The sequence below is a fragment of the Podarcis erhardii genome, assembly GCF_964252035.2.
Source record: "Podarcis erhardii genome assembly, chromosome: 1".
NCBI classification, from domain to species: domain Eukaryota; kingdom Metazoa; phylum Chordata; class Lepidosauria; order Squamata; family Lacertidae; genus Podarcis; species Podarcis erhardii.
Genome location: NC_138497.1, coordinates 5,819,730 through 5,839,858, shown reverse-complemented (window position 1 = coordinate 5,839,858; position 20,129 = coordinate 5,819,730). Strand labels below are relative to the sequence as shown.

Genomic DNA, 20,129 nt, shown 5'->3' with positions numbered 1-20,129 from the left:
AAGCGGCCCAGACCCTGCGATCATTATTCCAGCTCTGGAAGGTGGCAACAGGAGACAGGGCCTTTTCAGCAGTGGCTCCCCACTTGTGGAATGTGCTCCCCGGTGTGACTTGCCTGGCACCACTGTTACATATCTTTAGGTTCCCGGCAAAAACACGCAGGAGCTAAGCATAATTGCGCCTCTTTCTATCTGTGATTCCCAGCTCCAGCATTTACTGCCTCCAACAGTAAAGAGGTAGAAAACAGCTAAAGTCCATACCTCGGATTATAGACACTTCAGGTTGCGTTTTTTCAGGTTATGGACCGCCGAAACCCGGAAGTACTGGAACAAGTTACTTCTGGGTTTTGGCAGTCGTGCTGCACAGAAGTGCTAAATTGCGCTTTGCACATGCGCAGAAGTGCTAAATCGCGCTTTGCACATGCGCAAAAGTGCCGAATCGCAACCCACGCGTGTGCAGACGCGGGTTGTGAACATGCATCCCGCATGGATCACGTTCGCAACCCGAGTGTCCACTATATTGTGGCTTGTAGCCTTATCCTGCAAGAACTTACCTAATGCGAGAGACGTATTTATGAAAATCAAGGAATCCAAAGTTACATTTTTGCTCCAATGCAAACAGGCTTAATGGAGAGGTTCCCTGCTGTTTGCTATTCCTTATAAATAGGCCTTTCATAACCAACTCTGCCTTTCAGCCAAGCTCAATCCAGTGAGATGTACAATAAGGAAACAACCTTTTTGCTTGCCTGACCTCTTTAAGTTTCCTTTTTATTAATGCCTACTCTGAGCGGCCAGGAGCGGGCAGCTGGGCTTGGAACGCGGATGGGAACCTTCGCTGAGAGAGGGGCGCACTCAGAAGTCTCAGTCTGGCCTGAGATTCCTGGGGGATTCATTTTAAGTTGAGCATTTTGAGAAGATGCCAGCTCTGATTTTACAAGATCCCTGGAGAAGAACCACACCTTCCAGCGAGGAGCTGATCGTTACTACATCTTCACTTGACAAATGAAGATGTAGTAATGATCCCAGGAACAACAAGATATTTTTCAAAGAGAACCATTTATATATGGAACGGAGGAGACTGAGAGAGAGAGAGAATATGAATATATAATAAACTGGTGGTCTGAAATGTTTTGCGTCCTTCTCTCCTCTGCTGTGCGGCAGATCACAACAGGAAGAGGCAAAGATTTATGCTGGCTTTATTGCAATTCAGTTTCAAAAATACTCTCTCTCTCTCTCTCATCCCACTGCCTCGTGCTGGGCGAAATACTGAAATGATGTATTAATAGCTTCGAAAGAAACTGTGTTCCTGCAGGCAGGGAGAGAGAAGAGGTGGCCTTTGTGGAAGTAGGAAGCCACAGTCAAAACATACTAAATATGTCTGGTTCTAAGCTGAAGCACGTCAGGGATGCTTCCTGTGAAAGGCTTTTCTGTGTGCTGCTCTGGGGACAAGTTGGCAAATCCTGCATTTTGCCACCAGGTTTCCACCACTAAGTTAACACTAGAAGTCAGGGGAACCCAGTGAAGTTGAATGTTGGAGATTCAGGCCAGATATATACACGTAAAAGTACATATTCACCAACCTAAGGTAAAGGACCCCTGACAGCTAAGTCCAGTCGCAGATGACTCTGGGGCTGCGGCGCTCATCTTTCTTTACAGGCCGAGGGAGACGGCATTTGTCCACAGACAGCTTCCGGGTCATGTGGCCAGCATGGCTACGTCGCATCTGGTGCAACAGAACATCAACACCAGAGCAGCACGTGGAAACGCTGTTTACCTTCCCGCCAGAGCGGTACCTATTTATCTACTTGCACTGGTGTGCTTTCAAACTGCTAGGTGGGCTGGAGCTGGGACTGAACACCTCATCGTGGGGATTCGAACCGCCGACCTTCTGATCAGCAAACCCAAGAGGCTCAGTGGTTTCGACCACAGCGCCACCCGCACCCCCGACCACCAACCTAGGTGGCTTCAAAGGAGAACGAGACACGTCCATAGAGGAGATGGCTATCAATGTCTGCTAGCTATGCTGACTATCTTCTTCCTTTACTTGTTGGAGGCAATCTCTCTGTAAATGTTCCTTTATAACCAGGCCTTTGGCCGATTAAAAATTCTATACCTTTTAAATTTGTATGTGTGTGTGCTTTTATTGTGTATTTTTGGTTCTCATTTTGTTTTTTTATGTTGTGAACCACCCTGTGATCTTTGGATCTAGGGCAGTATACAAATTTAATTAACAATAATATTACCAATAATACTGCTCACCTTTCGCGGTGGGTTATGGTGTGGTCGGGCATCTGGGTCCTTGTAGTGAACTGGCTTGGGGGCGGGGGATTGATGCCCCCTCCCCCCCCAACACTGGCTGCATCACCCCTGGCTGGCCAATCTATGCCCGTGGGGTGTGTGGGCGTGGGTATTTTAAACCACGGCACAGCTGGGGGATTCCCTTTCTCACCTCCTTGTGAGATAATAATAGTAATACAGTGGTACCTCGGGTTACAGATGCTTCAGGTTACATATGCTTGAGGTTACAGACTCCGCTAACCCAGAAATAGTACCTCGGGTTAAGAACTTTGCTTCAGGATGAGAACAGAAATCATGTTCTGGTGGCGCAGCTGCAGCAGGAGGCCCCATTATCTAAAGTGGTGCTTCAGGTTCAGAACAGTTTCAGGTTAAGAACGGACCTCCAGAACGAATTAAGTTCTTCACACGAGGTACCACTGTACTAATGGGCAAAGGTAAGGTAAAGGTAAAGGTAAAGGTAAAGGTAAAGGTAAAGGACCCCTGGCAGCTAAGTCCAGTCAAAGGCAACTATGTGGTTGTGCGCTCACTTCGATTTCAGGCCGAGGGAGCCGGCGTTTGTCTGCAGACAGCTTTCCGGGTCATGTGGCCAGCAGGACGAAACTGCTTCTAGTGCAACGGGACACTGTGACGGAAACCAGAGCGCACAGAACTGCCATTTACATTCCTGCCACAGCAGTACCTATTTATCTACTTGCACTGGTGTGCTTTCGTACTGCTAGGTTGGCAGGAGCAGGGACAGAGCAAGGGGAGCTCACCCCGTCGCGGGGATTTGAATCGCCAATCTTCCGATCGGCAAGCCCAGGAGGCTCGGTGGTTTACTAATACTAATACAGTGGTACTTCGGGTTACATACGCTTCACGTTACAGACGCTTGAGGTTACAGACTCCGCTAACCCAGAAATAGTACCTCGGGTTAAGAACTTTGCTTCAGGATGAGAACAGAAATTGTTCTCCAGTGGCGCAGCAGCAGCAGGAGGCCCCATTATCTAAAGTGGTGCTTCAGGTTCAGAACAGTTTCAGGTTAAGAACGTACCTCCAGAACAAATTAAGTTCTTAACCCGAGGTAGTTGTTGTTTAGTCGTTTAGTCATGTCTGACTCTTCGTGACCCCATGGACCAGAGCACGCCAGGCACTCCTGTCTTCCACTGCCTCCCGCAGTTTGGTCAAACTCATGCTGGTAGCTTCGAGAACACTGTCCAACCATCTCGTCCTCTGTTGTCCTCTTCTTCTTGTGCCCTCAATCTTTCCCAACATCAGGGTCTTTTCCAGGGAGTCTTATCTTCTCATGAGGTGGCCAAAGTACTGGAGCCTCAGCTTCACGAGGTAACCCGAGGTACCACTGTACTAATAGGCAACTCCTGTTTCAGGTGCGATCACACACAGGTATGCAGCACCGAACCCAGAAATGACTCAGAAATGTCATAAAGATGTCACTGAAAGGTCACTTAAAGGGCAGAACGGGGTGTTTGCAGGCTTTTTTGATGTGTGTCCGATTTCACACGATTTCAAGGAAGTGCACCAGGACCTGGAACAACACAGCCCCCGTGAAAACCGGGAGTTGCTTGTATGCTTCTGAACATCCTTGAGGGAATCGCAGGCAGGTGGGGCGAGCGCCGCTCCCCTCAGTTCCTGCTTGAAACAGACCCCATGGCCGTCTGTTTGGCGTCTGCGAGAACAGAGCGCTGGACTAGTTGGGTCTTTGGGTCCGATCCGGCAGAGCTCTTCTGGCGCTCCCCTCGGCGCTGCTTGCACGTTTCCATCACTTGGAAGTAAACAAAAGCTCATGATTCTAAAATTTTGTCTAAAATGTATAAATTGCTGCTTGAATGGCATTTGAAGGACGAGGAGGTTAAGTCGGTTATGATCCACTGGGCCAAAGATTTTGGGTATAATATACAGCTGAGTGATTGAGTAAAATTATGGGAAGAAGGTTTAAAATTTACTGCATGCAATGCCCTAAAAGTAAATGTGATGAAAATGATGTATAGATGGTATATTGCACCTGTCAAGTTAGCGAAAATGTATAAAGTCAGTAATAAATGTTGGAAATGTAAAGAAAAAGAGGGAACATTCTATCAGATGTGGTGGGAATATAAAAAGGTGAAATGCTTCTGGGAGATGATATATAATGAGATGAAAAAAATGTTGAAATATACATTTATAAAGAAACCAGAAGCATTTTTACTGGGCATTGTTGGGAGTGATATAAACAGAAAGGAATATAAGCTCTTTTTATATGCAACAACAGCAGCAAGAATATTACTGGCCCAAAAATGGAACTAAGAAGAACTACCAACGATTGAAGAATGGAGGATGAAGTTAATGGACTATGCAGAACTAGTTACAGATAGGTAGCCGTGTTGGTCTGCCATGGTCAAAACAAAATAAAAAAATTCCTTCCAGTAGCACCTTAAAGACCAACTGAGAACTAGAATAAACTAGATAAACTAACAGGAACTAGAACTAGATAAACTAACAGGACTAGATAAACTAACTAGATAAACTAACTAGATAAACAGGAAGGATTCGAAACCAGCGGGACCAGAAATTCACGGAAGACTGGAGTAAATTTACGGATTATTTGAAAAGTATTTGTGAAGATCAGACGAGGTTTGTAGGTTTGCAAGATGTTTTGTGAGGAGTATTATTGGAAGTATTGCAAAAATGGAGAAGGGGAAGGGTGATTTGTTAAGAGATGTAAAGGCAATATAAAGTTAAGACATGCATAAAAAGTGGTTAAAACGGTGGATCATCAGAGGCGCTGATGGAAGTCTAAAAAGATTGTACAGTATAAGTGATAGGTTTTGTGGTACATTTTATAATTTATACGTTAAAATCAACTGCATTCTTTCCGCAGCTTTCCTTTCCTCCTTTCCTCCTTTTATCTTTTTCTTTTCTTTTTTTAACAAAGTAATAAAGGTAAAGGGACCCCTGACCATTAGGTCCAGTCATGACCGACTCTGGGGTTGCAGCACTCATCTCACTTTATTGGCCGAGGGAGCCGGCGTACAGCTTCCGGGTCATGTGGCCAGCATGACTAAGCCGCTTCTGGCGAACCAAAGCAGCGCACGGAAACGCCGTTTACCTTCCCACCAGAGTGGTACCTATTTATCTACTTGCGCTTTGACGTGCTTTTGAACTGCTAGGTTGGCAGGAGCAGGGACTGAGCAACAGGAGCTCACCCTGTCACAGGGATTCAAACAGCCAACCTTTTGATCAGCAAGTCCTAGGCTCTGTGGTTTAACCCACAGCGCCACCTGCGTCTATATATATATATATATATATATATATATATATATATATATAAAACAAAAGCTCAGTAAGATCCACCGAAGGAGCCTTGCCTTGTGCAGGCCCTCCCCAAGAGCCGAGCATGCAGAAAAACTCCCTTTTCCAGAGCGGCTTCCTTAAGCGCACGCTTTGTGCCACAAAACCCTGCTCTGAAAGGGGGAGACTCTGCAAACCCCTCAGTGGAACCGAGAGCTGAGTGCTGGCCCGAGTGAACCGGGCCAGGAGCAGAACGCCCTCATTGTATGGAGCCAGGAAGTGCCTTGGGGCTGGGATAAGGGCTGTTTGTGCAGGGGAGGCAGCCTGGAGAGAACATGGAGCGAAAGAGGAAAGTCTCTCACAGAAGGTTCCTTCGGTGGGAAAGGCTGCCCCGTGCCAGGAGAGAGGCGAAACAGAAGGACATTTGTGCAGAGGGGGGCGGGCGGGAGGCAGGCTCAGATGGGGCAGGGGGCAGCCGAAAGGAACCCGGGTGACAATGACGAACTTTATGACCTGCCCTTTGCCAGCAGGTCCCAGGGCGGACTGTGAGCGTTTGAATTTCAGAACAAAAAAACTGCCCAAAACATCTTTAAACAGCCATGGCTTCCCCCAGAGAATCCAGTTTGCAAAGGGTACTAAGAGTTGCAAAACTCCTGAGAGTTTTAGGTTGCTAATATTGTAAGAATGTATAAATATATAATATGAAAATCAATAAAAACAATTGCAAAAAAAAGTGGATAGGCCAGTTTGAAACAAAAATAGTTGTTGATATTATTATTATTATTATTATTATTATTATTATTATTATTGAATTTATATATCACCCTATACCCAGAGGTCTCAGGGTGGTTCACAGAAAAGATCACAATATATAAAATAAAAGCAATAACAATAACACTCCCCCCAAAAGGAGCCATATTTTAAAAGGGCATAGGATATCCATCAGATCAACCAAAGGCCTGGTTAAAAAGGAATGTTTTTGCCTGGTGCCTAAAGGTGTATAATGAAGGCGCCAGGTGGACTTTCCTGGAGAGAGCATCCCACAGACGGGGAGCCACTGCAGAGAAGGCCCTGTTCTTGTGTTGCCACCCTCCGGACCTCTCAAGGAGGAGGCACACAAAGAAGGGCCTCAGAAGATGATCTCAGGGTCCGAGTGGGTTTATATGGAAAGAGGTGGTCCTTGAGGTATTGGGGTCCTGAGCCATTTAAGGCTTTATAGGTCAAAACCAGCACTTTGAATTGGGCCCGGAAACTAATTGGTAGCCAGTGCAGTTGGACCAGGATCGGTGTAATATGAACAAACCGTCTTGCTCTGGTGAGCAACCTGGCCGCTGAATTCTGCACCACCTGAAGTTTCCAAACCATCTTCAGACACATTTCCGACAGGTAGTCCCTCTTCCCAGGGAACTCCAGGAACTGTAGCTGCATGAGGGGTGCAGATGGCACCCTAGGGTTCCCGCAATGCCTCCCTTCGCCCTGACAGATCTACCTGGCAGAAAACACGCCTGATTTCCCAAGCGCCTCTGCTGCACTTCTCCTCAAGCTAAGGACAGGGTTTTTTTTCTCATTCATGTGCCCTTTAAAATTTCAGTCATTTGTATGAAGGTACATTCTTTCACCTTTGGTGGACGTGCTGAAGGATTAAGGCTTTCTGGGAGTTGATCTATAATGAAATGAAAAAGGTATTTAAATATACCTTCCTGAAGAAACCAGAGGCCTTTCTCCTGGGCATGGTCGACCAATTGGTGTTAAAGAAGGATAGAACTTTCTTCATGTATGCTACAGCAGCAGCAAGAATACTCATCGCAAAGTACTGGAAGACACAAGATCTACACACTCTGGAAGAATGGCAGTTGAAAGTAATGGACTATATGGAATTGGCGGAAATGACTGGCAGAATCTGAGACCAGGGAGAAGAGTTGGTGGAAGAAGATTGGAAGAAATTTAAAGACTATTTACAGAAACACTGTAAAATTATTGAATGTTAATGATGCTGGAATGAAATGAAGTGGTTTTAGCAATAAGGCAAAATAGGAATATGTAAAATTGGATTGATATTAGATGAAAATTCGAAGTTATAATATGTGAAGATAAAGAACTAAGAGTAAACAAAGAGGGTATGGATTTGCTGAACTAACTATTAACTGGAATACAAAAAAGGGAGGTGTGAGGAAGTCATGAAAATAAGTAAATGAGTGGTAAGATAATAGAAAGAGGGATTTATTTTTAACTGTTTTTATTCTTTTTCTTTTTTTATTTTCTGATTTTTGTTTTTTTTGTATTTTCTTTTTACTATCTTTGTAACTTTTTTCTTGTTGAAAAGCTAATAAATATTATTTTTTAAAAAAATCAGTCATTTGTGAAGCAACTTGGGTGCGGTGCCCTAGGATTTTAATTCAAAATAAAAACCCAGAAGGGGATTCGAACCCTGGTCCGACTTGGGAATTTGGGTCAATGCACTACAACATGAGCACTTCGAACCCATTTCTGCTTCAAAGGTACTCTTAAAGAGCCCCTTTAAAAAGATAAAACCTCGATCACTACCCCAGGCCAGATATGGAGACAGGATATTTTTTTTTGGGGGGGGGGGGGGAGAGAAAGTCCAGATTGGAAAATAGCTTCGGTTATTTTTAGGTCACCTCGACCCAAAGCAGTTTAATTGCCATCAATATTAATTATCACTATTGTTAATTATTGTCATGAAGCGTGTAGTAGTTCTCGCAAGCATCTGTTGTTATGAATTAACTCATCTTTAAGGTGTGCCACAAGACTCTCTCTTTTTTTTTTTGCAAAGGATGGGATCCTAACCCCAATTACCTAGGAGTAAGCTCCATTTAATTCAATGGGAATTACTCCTTTTTAAAAAAAAAAAGAAAAAGATTTTTCATAATACATTGCAATAAAAGAACGAACTAATCTAAACAAAAACAAAGAACCAAGAGAAAAGGGGGCAGGGAATATATAAAGTCCTCCTTCACAGGTAGATCTTAACTTGGCTTCTCCAGGTAAGATAGAGAATGCCTCCTTCCTGAGTGCCCAGAGAACCTCAGCCAGACACTGTGGACCATCATTTGACAATGACGAGCTTGGGCTGATGAGAGTTCTATTTAAGGATGGTTGAATCTATCCATTTATCCATTTTGGTTCCTCGGTTTCTCATTTTTCCAAAGTTCAGTTTCGTTGGCCACCTCTCCATGTCAGTTTGTGATTCAAATTCAACAACAGGGCAAGGAAACATTTCAGATAGAATGGGAAAAAATTTATGTCGTATATAGGAAAGATAAGATGAAATAGTGAAACCAGTAGAATTGGAAATAAACCTTGTAACGGGAAAGATTAAGAAAAGTGATGGATAATGAAAATAACAAGAAGCAAAATGTATAAGGAAAGTAATATAACTAACAGTAGTTGTAAATGAATACAGACAGACAACAAGAATTGAAGTATAAATGTAAAATGTAATACAATGTGTGTGTGTGGAGTACCTAGTTGAAAAACTAATAAAGATTTTTTTTTGGGGGGGGAAGAAACCCTACGATTCTATGAAATTTATTCATTCATTGTAAAGTTGCAAGAAAGGAGGTTCAAACTAAACAGCAGGAAGAACTTTCTGAGGGTAAGAGCTGCTTGACAGGGGAAAGGTTGGGAGGTTGTGGACTCTCCTTCCTTGGGGGTTTTTAAGAAGAGGTTTGATGGACATCTGTTATGGATGCTTTGGCTGAGATTCCTGCATTGCAGGGGGTTGGACTAGATGACCCTCAGGGCCCCTTCCAACTCTACGATTCTATGATTAAGTCATGCAAACAACAAAACAAAAAGCCACTGGATTGGAAATATACACTGCAATGAACTGGTGAAGCTACAATATTCCTTTGTTTTTGTTGCAGTCGCCAGACATGGCGACTCCTCTGGAAGCAGCACAAACAGTGGCAATTTAAATCAGGAGTGGGGCAGCTGTGGGTCTCTGATTGTTGTCCATAACCAGCTCCCATGCCTAACCATTGGGTAGGTAAAAGAGCCCTGGAGGGTTAAGTCCAGTCAAAGGCGACTCTGGGGTTGCGGCGCTCATCTCGCTTTTCAGGCTGAGGGAGCCGGCATTTGTCCGCAGACAGCTTTCCGGGTCATGTGGCCAGCAAGACTAAGCTGCTTCTGGCGCAACAGAACACAGTGACAGAAGCCAGAGCGCATGGAAAGGCCGTTTACCTTCCCACCGCAGTGGTACCTATTTATCTACTTGCGCTGGTGTGCTTTCGAACTGCTACGTTGGCAGGAGCTGGGACAGGGCAACGGGAGCTCATTCCATCATGGAGATCCGAATCGCCGACCTTCTGATAGGCAAGAAGCATAGCTGTCAACTTTTCCCTTTTCTTGTGAAGAATCCTATTCAGAATAAGGGAATTTCCCTTTAAAAAAAGGGAAACGCTGACAGCTACGGCAATAAGCACTCTGAACACTCTAAAGTGTCATAGGTAAAGGGACCCCTGACCGTTAGGTCCAGTTAAAGGCAACTATGGGGTGCGGCTCTCATCTTGCTTTCAGGCCGAGGGAGCCGGCGTTTGTCCACAGACAGCTTTCTGGGTCATGTGGCCAGCAGGATTAAACCGCTTCTGGTGCAACAGGACACTGTGATGAGTGCTAGAATGCATGGAAACGCCATTTACCTTCCTGCCACAGCAGTACCTATTTATCTACTTGCACTGGCGTGCTTTCGAACTGCTAGGTTGACAAGAGCTGGGCCAGAGCAACGGGGATTTGAACTGCCAACCTTCTGATCGGCAAGCCCCAGAGGCTCAGTGGTTTAGACCACAGCACCACCCACGTCCCCACTGAAATGAACGAGCCCCCTGGAGTCCTCAGACAACTCTCACTAGGCTTCTCCAGGAGAAGTTGCTGCTGCATTTAGATCTTTGCAGCAACTTGGTGTAACATAGGAGACCTACACAATTCCACTCCCTCCTTCCTCGCTTGGAACCCTAATGGATGTTTGTTACCATGGCTGTTGCCACGTTTTGAAAACCTTCGAATAACAATATTTATTTAGAAGAAATATTTAGTATCTGAAGAAGTGTGCATGCACACGAAAGCTCATACCAAGAACTGACTTAGTTGGTCTTTAAGGTGCTACTGGAAGGAATTTGTTTTGTTTTGAATATTTATTTAGGAATAGGAAGTGGGACGGGATATGCAAACCTGCCAGAAGGGCCACAGCAGGGATCATTCGGCTTATAACTTAAAGGGTTAACACAACCCTAGGTAAGCCCACTTAGCCAAGGGATAGTGGTGGAGGGGTTGCTTAGCAACCAGGGATGCTTGACAGAGGCAACACGTGCTCTGATTGGCTGCGTAGCTGCGACATTCTTCCGGCTGCCTAACTGAACCTGACCCTGTTCTTCACCAGCCCAGACCCTAATTTAGGCATGGCTTCTTTCCCCTCGAATTATACGCTGTTTTGTCCAAGTTTGCTCAGTGCGGTGCTACTGGGGGGAAAGGAAAGAGCCCTCCCGCACTCCCCCCAAGACCGCCATCCGCGACTTACTTGTGCCCGTGCCCGTTCCGATCGTGTTGATTGTTGCGGGGACGGAAGAGGAGGAATAGAGAGGGAGGTGGCCGTTCTCGCAGCCCAGGTTCTTATCCTGCCAGCTCGAGGCGTTGACGCAGATGCCGGAGTCCCGCGAACTCTGCCACCCGTTGAGCTTATCGTCCGAGTTCTGTCTTTGGTGATAGTAGTGCGACGGCCCATAATCGACCGAGTCGGACCGGCCCCTGCCCTGGCTCCCGTAGGTGCCCAGCGACGTGCGGTCCTCCAGGTGGTTCAGCCACATGGCCAGGGCGCTCCTGTCCTCCAGGGACGTGGCGGGGTGGATCAGGGCATAAGACAGCAGCTGCCTGCTCTCCTCTATGTGCTGGTTGTGTTCGATGGAGTGAGCCAGGATTTTGGGAAGGAGCTTCATGTACTCCACTTTCGCCTCGATGTTCCCTGGCTTCAGCAGAGGCAGGTGGGTCAGCAGGAGCGAAATCACCTTGTCCTTTGATTCCTGCTGCCACTGGTTAATGATTCCTGTTGCACCAGGGAAGGGGGGGGGAGAGGAAAGGGGCAGGAGAAAGAGAGTTGTGAAATCAGCAAACCGCCCGAGTGAGAAAATAAGGAGATTCAGACGCACCGAGGCGGCTTTGAGAGGCCGATCCCCGCAGAACAAGCAGCGACGCAGTCTAGTTCTTTTTTCCCTCCTCCCACAAAGCGGAAGAAGAAAAGGGAGTGCAAAACCCAAACCAAAGAGGTGACTTGATCTCTCTGCTGGGAGTGTGCAGACTTCTGAGTCACACAGAACGCCATGCACTGATTTTCTCAGCCTGTTATTGCAATCAGGAAGATTAAAGAAATTTAATAGATGAGATAAAATTTTAATAAATAGAATAATAGGTTGGGGGAGGGGGGATTGCAGTCATACCTCGGGTTACAGACACTTTGGGTTGTGTGATTTCGGGTTGCACACCGTGCCAAACCCGGAAGTACCGAAACAGGTTACTTCTGGGTTTTGGCGCTTGCACATGCCCTGAAGTGCTAAATCGTGCTTTGCACATGCGCAGAAGCGCCGAATCGCGACCCGCGTGTGCGCAGACGCAGCGCTGCGGGTTGCGGACACTGCGGGTTGCGAACACGCTTCCCGCACGGATCACATTTGCAACCCGAGCGTCCACTGTATTGGATTGTTTTTGGTTTTTATTATGTATTCTGCTTTTTTTATATTGCAGTTTTGTGTTGCGAACCGCCTTGAGGCCTACGGGCATAGGACAGTATACAAAATTAATAAGTAAAATAAAAATAACGAATAAAATAAAGAAATCACACCTGTGTCAGCTGCACTGTTGCCCCTGGCACAAGATATAGTCAGAAAAGATATGCGAGGGTCACTGATCCACACAGACCTGTACTGATCATTTGTGGGCTAGGGGAAGAAAATAACTACTTACCTGTTACACACCCTGATTATTTTATATTTGGGGTTTTTTATGGTGGATATAACAAATTTAGAATTAACAACTGCTAGGTTGATGGAGCAGGGACCGAGCAATGGGAGCTCACCCCGTCGCGGGGATTCGAACCGCCAACCTTCTGATCAGCAAGTCCTAGGCTCTGTGGTTTAACCCACAGCGCCACCCGCGTCCCCAGAACCATTCATAATTCTCATTGCCATTCTGGGTTGTCCAGGTTTACACCCACCATCGCTGCCCTTATCCTAACATTGTGCAAATTCCACTTGGAAAGCTGACACAGAGCCAAATGTCTCTGCATGGGGGTTATGGCAGGTTCATAGATAAAAGTGGGGGCAGAAAAGCAAGGAGCTGCTGCAGAAGGAAGGAAGGAAGCGGAAAGCCGTGTAGGAGAAAAAGAATGGCAAGCATCTTGGTCCAGGGGCACATTTGTGCTTAAATCTCCCAAACCCACACAGTCCTATGGCGGTCATGCAACCGCCTCCGACATCCCATGCATGCCCCAAATACACAGAGCTCTCTCTTCCTGTTTCATGGCCGACAATGCTGCCCCCCACCCCCGGCACAAAACACCGCTGAAAATCCAACTGGCCATATCAGGGTAGCTTCTAAAACACACACACACACACACACACACAGCCTTCAAGAAGTCTTTCAGACACTGAATCCTGAATTTCTTTTGGGGCACCGCTCTCTTGGTTCCATAAACTCACGCCAGTGCCCCCCCCCCACCTACAAAAAACATTATTCATAAACAGCTGTTTGCATGGCCCACCCAGGAAGATATTAGCACAATTAACAGCAACGGTGCGTTTATTCAAAATCCAATTACCGTATTTTTCTCTCTATAAGACGCACTTTTCCTCTCCTAAAAAGTATGGGGAAATGTGTGTGTGTCTTATGGAGCGAATGCAGGCTGCGCAGCTATCCCAGAAGCCAGAACAGCAAGAGGGAGCGCTGCACAGCTTCTGGGTTCTGTCCCTTACTCCCGCAAAAGCCCCCAAGAGCTGCGCTCCCTTTTACGAGCGGCGCAGAGCATGTGTGCGGCACTTGGGGCTCTGCTCAGCGCTCCCTTTAAAGAATATATTTTTTTCTTGCATTCCCCCTCTAAAAAAATAGGTGTGTCTTATGGAGCGAAAAATACGGTAAGACTATGTAGTTTAATTCAACAAAACTGATGAACTTGATGATCCAGTGATACCAGCTATTCAAGGCCTAATAGTCCTTTGCACCTCTTCCTGAAGCCCCCTTGCCTCTTAGCACCCCCCCCCCCAGCTGATCCCACTGCCCCCCAGGGGGTAGTACTGGTCACTTTGAGAAACACTGCTTTAGGACTTAGAATCATAGAATCATAGAGTTGGAAGAGACCACAAGGGCCATCGAGTCCAACCCCCTGCCAAGCAGGAAACACCTGCTTCTTAGATTTTTTATACCTGAGCTTTCTAGATTGAAACTGGAGGCACACTTCAAAATGCAATGTTTCCCTTTATGATATACAGTTTTATTTACATTTATACATACAAGGAGATGTGGGTGGCGCTGTGGGTTAAGCCACAGAGCCTAGGGCTTGCCGATCAGAAGGTCGGCGGTTCGAATCCCCATAACGGGGTGAGCTCCCGTTGCTCGGTCCCTGCTCCTGCCAACCTAGCAGTTCAAAAGCACGTCAAAGTGCAAGTAGATAAATAGGTACCACTCTGGCGGGAAGGTAAACGGCGTTTCCGTGCGCTGCTCTGGTTCACCAGAAGCGGCTTAGTCATGCTGGCCACATGACCTGGAAGCTGTGCGCCGGCTCCCTTGGACAGTAAAGCGAGATGAGCGCCGCAACCCCAGAGTCGGTAACGACTGGACCTAATGGTCAGGGGTCCCGTTACCTTTATATATACATACAAGCTGAGCATGAGATGTAGGGACTCACAGCATCGACAGCCCATCAGATCCTGCTTCCTCATTTGGATTCCAGGAAAGCCTCTTTGTGTCCTAACTTGGGACTCAGTGCAGACAGCAAGCCCAACTCCATGTGAGACTAGTCCAGACTGCCCTCTGGCCTATGCTTCTGCTGTCCCCCAGTTTCCAAAACTTGGGTCTCCAGCTATTGTTGGACTACAACTCCCATCATCCCTAGCTAGCAGGACCAGTTGCCAGAGATGATGGGAACTGTAGTCCAACAACAGCTGGTGACCCAAGTTTGAGAAACCCAGTGCTATCCCTAGGACAGCGGTGGCGAACCTATGGCATGCATGCCAGAGGGGGCAATCAGAGCCATCTCTGTGGACACACGCGCCGTCACCCCAGCAGGGCCATAGCTAGGGGGTGAAACTGGTGCTCCAAGAGGCTCCTGGCCGCTTGCAGCATAGTCCCAGCACTGCTAGGGCAACATTTTCTATAACAATAATAATAATAATAATAATAATTTATTATTTATACCCCGCCCATCTGGCTGGGTCCCCCCAGCCACTCTGGGCAGCTTCCAACAAAACACTAAAATACAATAACCTATTAAACATTAAAAGCTTCCCTAAACAGGGCTGCCTTCAGATGTCTTCTAAAAGTTTGGTAGTTATTTTTCTCTTTGACATCTGGTGGGAGGGTGTTCCACAGGGAGGGCGCCACCACCGAGAAGGCCCTCTGCCTGGTTCCCTGTAACTTGGCTTCTCGCAGGGAGGGAACCGCCAGAAGGCCCTTGGAGCTGGACCTCAGTGTCTGGGCAGAACGATTGGTGTGGAGATGCTCCTTCAGGTATACTGGACCAAGGCCATTTAGGGGGTGGTGGGAGGAGGAGAGGAGGGCTCACACCAGGAAACTGCCGCCCCGTCCAAAGTCTGCACCACCGCTACTCAAGTCACTGATCAAGCCCTTCTGCCACTTCAACCAAACCTGACAGCTGCCTCTGGGCTGGCTCCACCTCCCCGCCATCAAGCTCGTTTGTGCCCAACCCGCCTTCCTGGTCTGCTCTTGGGCGCATTTAGACGCGGGTGGCGCTGTGGTCTAAACCACAGAGCCTAGGGCTTGCCGATCAGAAAGTCGGCGGTTCAAATCCCCGCGACGGGGTGAGCTCCCTTTGCTCGGTCCCTGCTCCTGCCAACCTGGCAGTTCAAAAGCACGTCAAAGTGCAAGTAGATAAATAGGTAACGCTCTGGCGGGAAGGTAAACAGCATTTCCATGTGCTGCTCTGGTTCGCCAGAAGTGGCTTAGTCATGCTGGCCACATAACCCAGAAGCTGTACACTGGCTCCCTCGGCCAATAAAGCGAGATGAGCACCGCAACCCCAGAGTCGGCCACGACTGGACCTAATAATCAGGGGTCCCTTTACCTTTACCTAACCCTGGCTGAGCAGGCGTGGACTTTTGATGCGCCAGAGCCTCCCGCCAGTCTGTTGTTCCAACTCGGGAGTAAGCCGCCTTGAGTTCAGCAAGGCTAGACAAATTATCAGCATGCACACAACAGCAAAAATCACATGAATTGTTCAAAAGCATGCCAAATGCAAGCTTTTGCCTTTCAATAAAAAGTTGTTTGCGTCGTTGAAAGCTCTGTTATTGTGTTTTTCTTTTAAGGCAGAAGATCTTAATGGACGAGTTGCTTTTTCTAAGCTAAAACCTCAGTATTCAGGTTAAATTGCTGCGTTGGCACTCTGCAATAAATAAGTGGGTTTTGGGTTGCAGTTTTGGCACTCGGTCTCTAAAAGGTTCACAATCACTGCCCTAGGATGAGTGGCATCCAGCCAGCTATGGAAGAGGGAGGCTTTCCGCCTCCTTCTGAAGGCACTATAGTGGTACCTCGGCTTACATACGCTTCAGGTTACATACGCGTCAGGTTACATACTCCACTAACCCAGAAATAGTGCTTCAGGTTAAGAACTTTGCTTCAGGATAAGAACAGAAATAACGCTCCGGCAGCGCGGTGGCAGCAGGAGGCCCCATTAGCTAAAGTGGTCCTTCAGGTTAAGAACAGTTTCACGTTAAGAACGGACCCCCGGAACGAATTAAGTACTTAACCCGAGGTACCACTGTATTATTGAGTTGTTTCTAAGGCAACAAGTCTGTACTTGACCAACCCTTTAAACGTGTAAAAAGGATGCTTAACCGGTTTGTCTAGGGCAGGAGTTTGCAAACTTTTTCAGCAGGGGGTCGGTCCACCATCCCTCAGAACCTGCTGGCGGCCAGACTATATTTTTTTTGGGGGGGGTGGATGAACGAATTCCTATGCCCCACAAATACAGTGGTGCCCCGCAAGACGAACGCCTCGCAAGACGGAAAACCCGCTAGACGAAAGGGTTTTCCGTTTTGGAGGCGCTTCGCAAAACCAATTTCCCTATGGGCTTGCTTCGCAAGACGAAAATGTCTTGCGAGTTCCTGCGGTTTCCCCCCCCTTCCCCCCTTTTTCTAAGCAGCTAAGCTGCTTATCAGCTGATCCGCTAAGCTGATAAGCCGCTAAAAGCCGCTAAAAGCCGCTAAAAGCCGCTAAAAGCCGCTAAACCGCTAATAGCGCTAATCCGCTAAGCTGTCAATGGGCTTGCTTTGCAAGATGAAAAAAACGCTATATGAAGAGACTCACGGAACGGATTAATTTCGTCTTGCGAGGCACCACTGTAACCCAGAGATGCATTTTAAATAAAAGCACACATTCTACTCATGTAAAAACACGCTGATTCCCGGACCGTCCATGGGCCGGATTTAGAAGGCGATTGGGCCGGATTTAGCCCCCGAGCCTTAGTTTGCCTACCCATGGTCTAGGGGCATTAAAGAAATTGGGTTGACCACTCCAGAAGTTCCTTCAACTGCTGTCTCCCAATGTATAGATATAAAATGACAGGCTTGGATATCACCCAAAGGCATGATCCACACCAAGCCCCTGTTACAATAATATATTCACACATTTCCCAACACCTCCTTTCTCTCATTTTGTCCAGTTAAGTCAAGGCTCAGGGATGGATCTTGGCTTTCAGGCCAATGGCAGCACTTCTGAAATTCCTCTCCACCAATCAGCTGCACCTCAGAAGCCTCAAAAGTCCATTGATACTAACTTGAACTTTACCATTCCATTGTACTCTTTCCCAACCTGGTGCCCACCAGATGCTGATGGAGTCCGACTCCTATCTTACCTAACCTTTGACCTTGCTTGGTGCAGGTGATAAACCTGAACAGCAGCAGGTTGGTCATTGTGATTTCGGCAGACTTCACATACAGTTTTGGTAGAAGCCCAGCAGAAATTTCCTCTCAATATAAAGGCAGTTCCTGTCAGCTGTATACAGTGGTGCCCCGCAAGACGAATGCCTCGCAAGACGTAAAACCCGCTAGACGAAAGGGTTTTCTGTTTTGGAGGCGCTTCGCAAAACGAATTTCCCTATGGGCTTGCTTCGCAAGACGAAATGTCTTGCGAGTTCCTGCGGGTTTCCCCCCCTTTCCCCCCCTTTCCTTAAGCCGCTAAGCCACTTATCAGCTGATCCGCTGATAAGCCGCTTATCAGCTGATCCGCTAAAAGCCACTAAACCGCTAATAGCGCTAATCCGCTAAGCTGTCAATGGGCTTGCTTTGCAAGACGAAAAGACCGCTATACGAAGAGCCTCACGGAACGGATTAATTTCGTCTTGCGAGGCACCACTGTATAATCGACACCTTTGGCTTTAACGTCTAAGCATCTCAACATGGTCAGCAAAATTCCAGCACTTAAGTGATCTACACAAATCACTTATAGGCAGGTTGGGTGCAGGTTATGGCAGAAGCTGAATGTTGTTTTCTGTAAGCTATGGGTGTGTTCACAACCAGACACATTCGCACTCAGGTGCAAGACACAAGCTGAAGCCCCTCTGACCAAGGGAACCACAGTATAAAGTCACAACATCAGCTTGCTCCCTGACTAAGGCCGCATTCATACCACACATTGAAAAGCACCATGAAACCACTTTAAACAGTCATGGCTTCTTCCCCCAAGGTATTCTGGGAACTGTAGTTTGCTAAGGGTGCAGAGAGCTGTTAGGACATTCCTGTTTCCCGTCACAGAGCTGCAACTCTCAAAGTTCCCGGTGAACTGGGACTGATTGTTGAACCACTGTGTGAAAGAGTGGCTTAGCAATATTATCTATATATATTTACAGTGGTACCTCGGGTTACATACGCTTCAGGTTACATGCACTTCAGGTTACAGACTCTGCTAACCCAGAAATAGTGCTTCAGGTTAAGAACTTTGCTTCAGGATAAGAACAGAAATCGCGCTCCGGCGGCACGGCGGCAGCAGGAGGCCCCATTAGCTAAAGCGGTGCTTCAGGTTAAGAACAGTTTCAGGTTAAGAACAGACCTCCGGAATGAATTAAGTACTTAACCCGAGGTACCAGTGTATATCCATCTATATATTAAAAAATTATATATATATATATATATATATTAACATATCATTTCCAACAATCACATAACATAACTTGTTATCTTATACATTGTTTTAGACTTCCGTCAACACCTCTGATGATTTTCCGTCTTTTATCACTTATTCTGCATTTCTTAATACATCTATCACTCTTAATTGTCATCAACTAATAATTCTCCTCATAGTCTTTCTTGTAATATTTCATATAATTCTCCTTACAAAACTTCTTGCAGTCCTACTAGCGTAAATCTGTTCATTTCTATTACTTTTCAAATAGTTCGTATATTTACTCCAGTCTTCTAAGAATCTCTGATCCCGCAAGTTTCGAATCCTTCCAGTTAATTTATCCAGTTCTGCATAGTGGCTTAGCAATATTATCAGGCTCCCTCTCTTTTTGAATGCAGAACTATAAATCCAGGAAAGCGGATGTGCTCCAGGTACGGAACATTTGGGGAACACTGATCAAAAAACACCCCATAACAGTGGGGCGATCTCTTGCGAGTCAGGTGCTCCAAAATAACCAAAACGCCGCCACCACTGCTTTGAGAGTTGGAAATTTCAGAGGAAGGAGGCTGCCCTCAATAGACTTTTAGCTTTCGTAAGAATGTGAATGAGCAACTCAAAGAAATGTGGAAGGTGGGAGAATCAATGAGCGCGCACACAGAAACATCCCCCCCCCCGTGATTTCTTCTTCTTTTTTTACCATTTGTAAACAAGACAGCAATTTATAACAAGGAGCCAGGAGTATAATTAAAGAACACGAGGATTATTTTGGTAAAAAAGAAGAAGGAAAATACAGTGCTAGGAATCCAAGAATAACACAGCAGAGGCAAATGAGGTCTTATTCCTATGCACCGTTACCGAGGCGCATTTAAGAGCTCTGCTTGTTAGCAGACAGGCCTTAAAATTGCTGTTTTATTATGCTCTTGTTTTCAGTTTCAGAGGTGTGGTCCCAACACTTCTGGAAGGGCACGCTGTTGGAGAAGGCTGGAAGGTGATGGAAGTCTAAGAAGAGGCAGTTTAAGGAAGAAAAGGGAAAAATAACACACATACACTTTCTGGAAAACATAGCCCCAGCAAACTAAACCATCTCGGTTGCTCATCTTCAAATCCTGTTAAGAGAAGTCAACAAGAATGAAGAGGGAGTCAGACCGATGGTCCGTCTAGAAATAAATCGGCAGCATCGCTCCAGAATGCCTTTTTTAGCTGTCCTAACC

General features: G+C 46.5%; 1 protein-coding gene across 2 annotated transcripts in view; it reads right to left on the bottom strand.

Annotated features, from left to right (window-relative positions):
* The window catches only part of SAMD4A (sterile alpha motif domain containing 4A), a 162,946-nt gene that overhangs the window by 72,620 nt on the left and 70,197 nt on the right, over positions 1 to 20,129 (bottom strand). For both annotated transcript variants that reach the window (XM_081861035.1, XM_081861034.1), the window contains exon 3: positions 11,099 to 11,620. In XM_081861035.1, the coding sequence (XP_081717161.1) occupies positions 11,099 to 11,620 (522 nt within the window). The remainder of the gene's footprint in view (positions 1 to 11,098; positions 11,621 to 20,129) is intronic.